At 71.0% G+C, this 624-nt stretch overlaps 1 protein-coding gene across 1 annotated transcript in view; it reads right to left on the reverse strand.

The window, feature by feature from the left end:
• Positions 1-624, reverse strand: part of AP5Z1 (adaptor related protein complex 5 zeta 1 subunit) — a gene marked incomplete at its 5' end in the record, with an annotated part of 8126 nt that overhangs the window by 3701 nt on the left and 3801 nt on the right. The window contains 2 exon segments of the mRNA XM_015565151.1: positions 84-224; positions 612-616. Coding sequence (XP_015420637.1) covers positions 84-224; positions 612-616 — 146 coding nt within the window.

Consider the following 624-nt stretch of genomic DNA (forward strand, 5'->3'; position numbering starts at 1 on the left):
CCCAGCAGGGGGCCTCCTGGCTGCTACCTGCTGGGGGGGCGACGGCAGCCCTCTCTCCAGGCCCCCCAGCCCAGGGACCCTACCTCTCGGGGGCCCCGCTGGCCTCGGCGCGCAGCAGGTGCTGGAGGAGGCCCTGGAGCTGCGGGTCCTGGGAGGTGTCCGGGCAGCTGGTGGTCCTCAGGGAGGCGTCCCAGAGCGGCCTCTCGGACACAGCGGGTGACAACCTGGTGGACAGATGCCCAAGGCGGGTTCAGGTGTGGCTCTGGGCACAGGCCCACGAGGCTGGACTTGGCCCCCACCCTCACGGGCACCCAGTGGCCAGGGAGAGACGCACAGATGTCACTGTGACATCACAGCGCCCGACCCAGTGAGGAGCCTTGGGGTGACGAGAAAGGGCTGGGGGACCCAGGCCCTGTGAGGAGGGCAGGGCTCGCGCTGAGGGAGGACAGGCTGAGGCTCTGGCCCTGGGGCTGTGGGCAGCGGCTGCCAGGAGCACAGGGCATTCTGTGTGGGAGGCGAATCAGGGCAGAGCACACAGCAGCGGGGCAGCAGGAGGGGCTGTGCTGGAGGGACGGGGGGGGAGGACGGGCCAGGCAGCAGAGCAGGCTCACCGGAGCTGCAGGT

The sequence above is a fragment of the Myotis davidii genome, unplaced genomic scaffold, assembly GCF_000327345.1.
Source record: "Myotis davidii unplaced genomic scaffold, ASM32734v1 scaffold399, whole genome shotgun sequence".
NCBI classification, from domain to species: Eukaryota; Metazoa; Chordata; class Mammalia; order Chiroptera; family Vespertilionidae; genus Myotis; species Myotis davidii.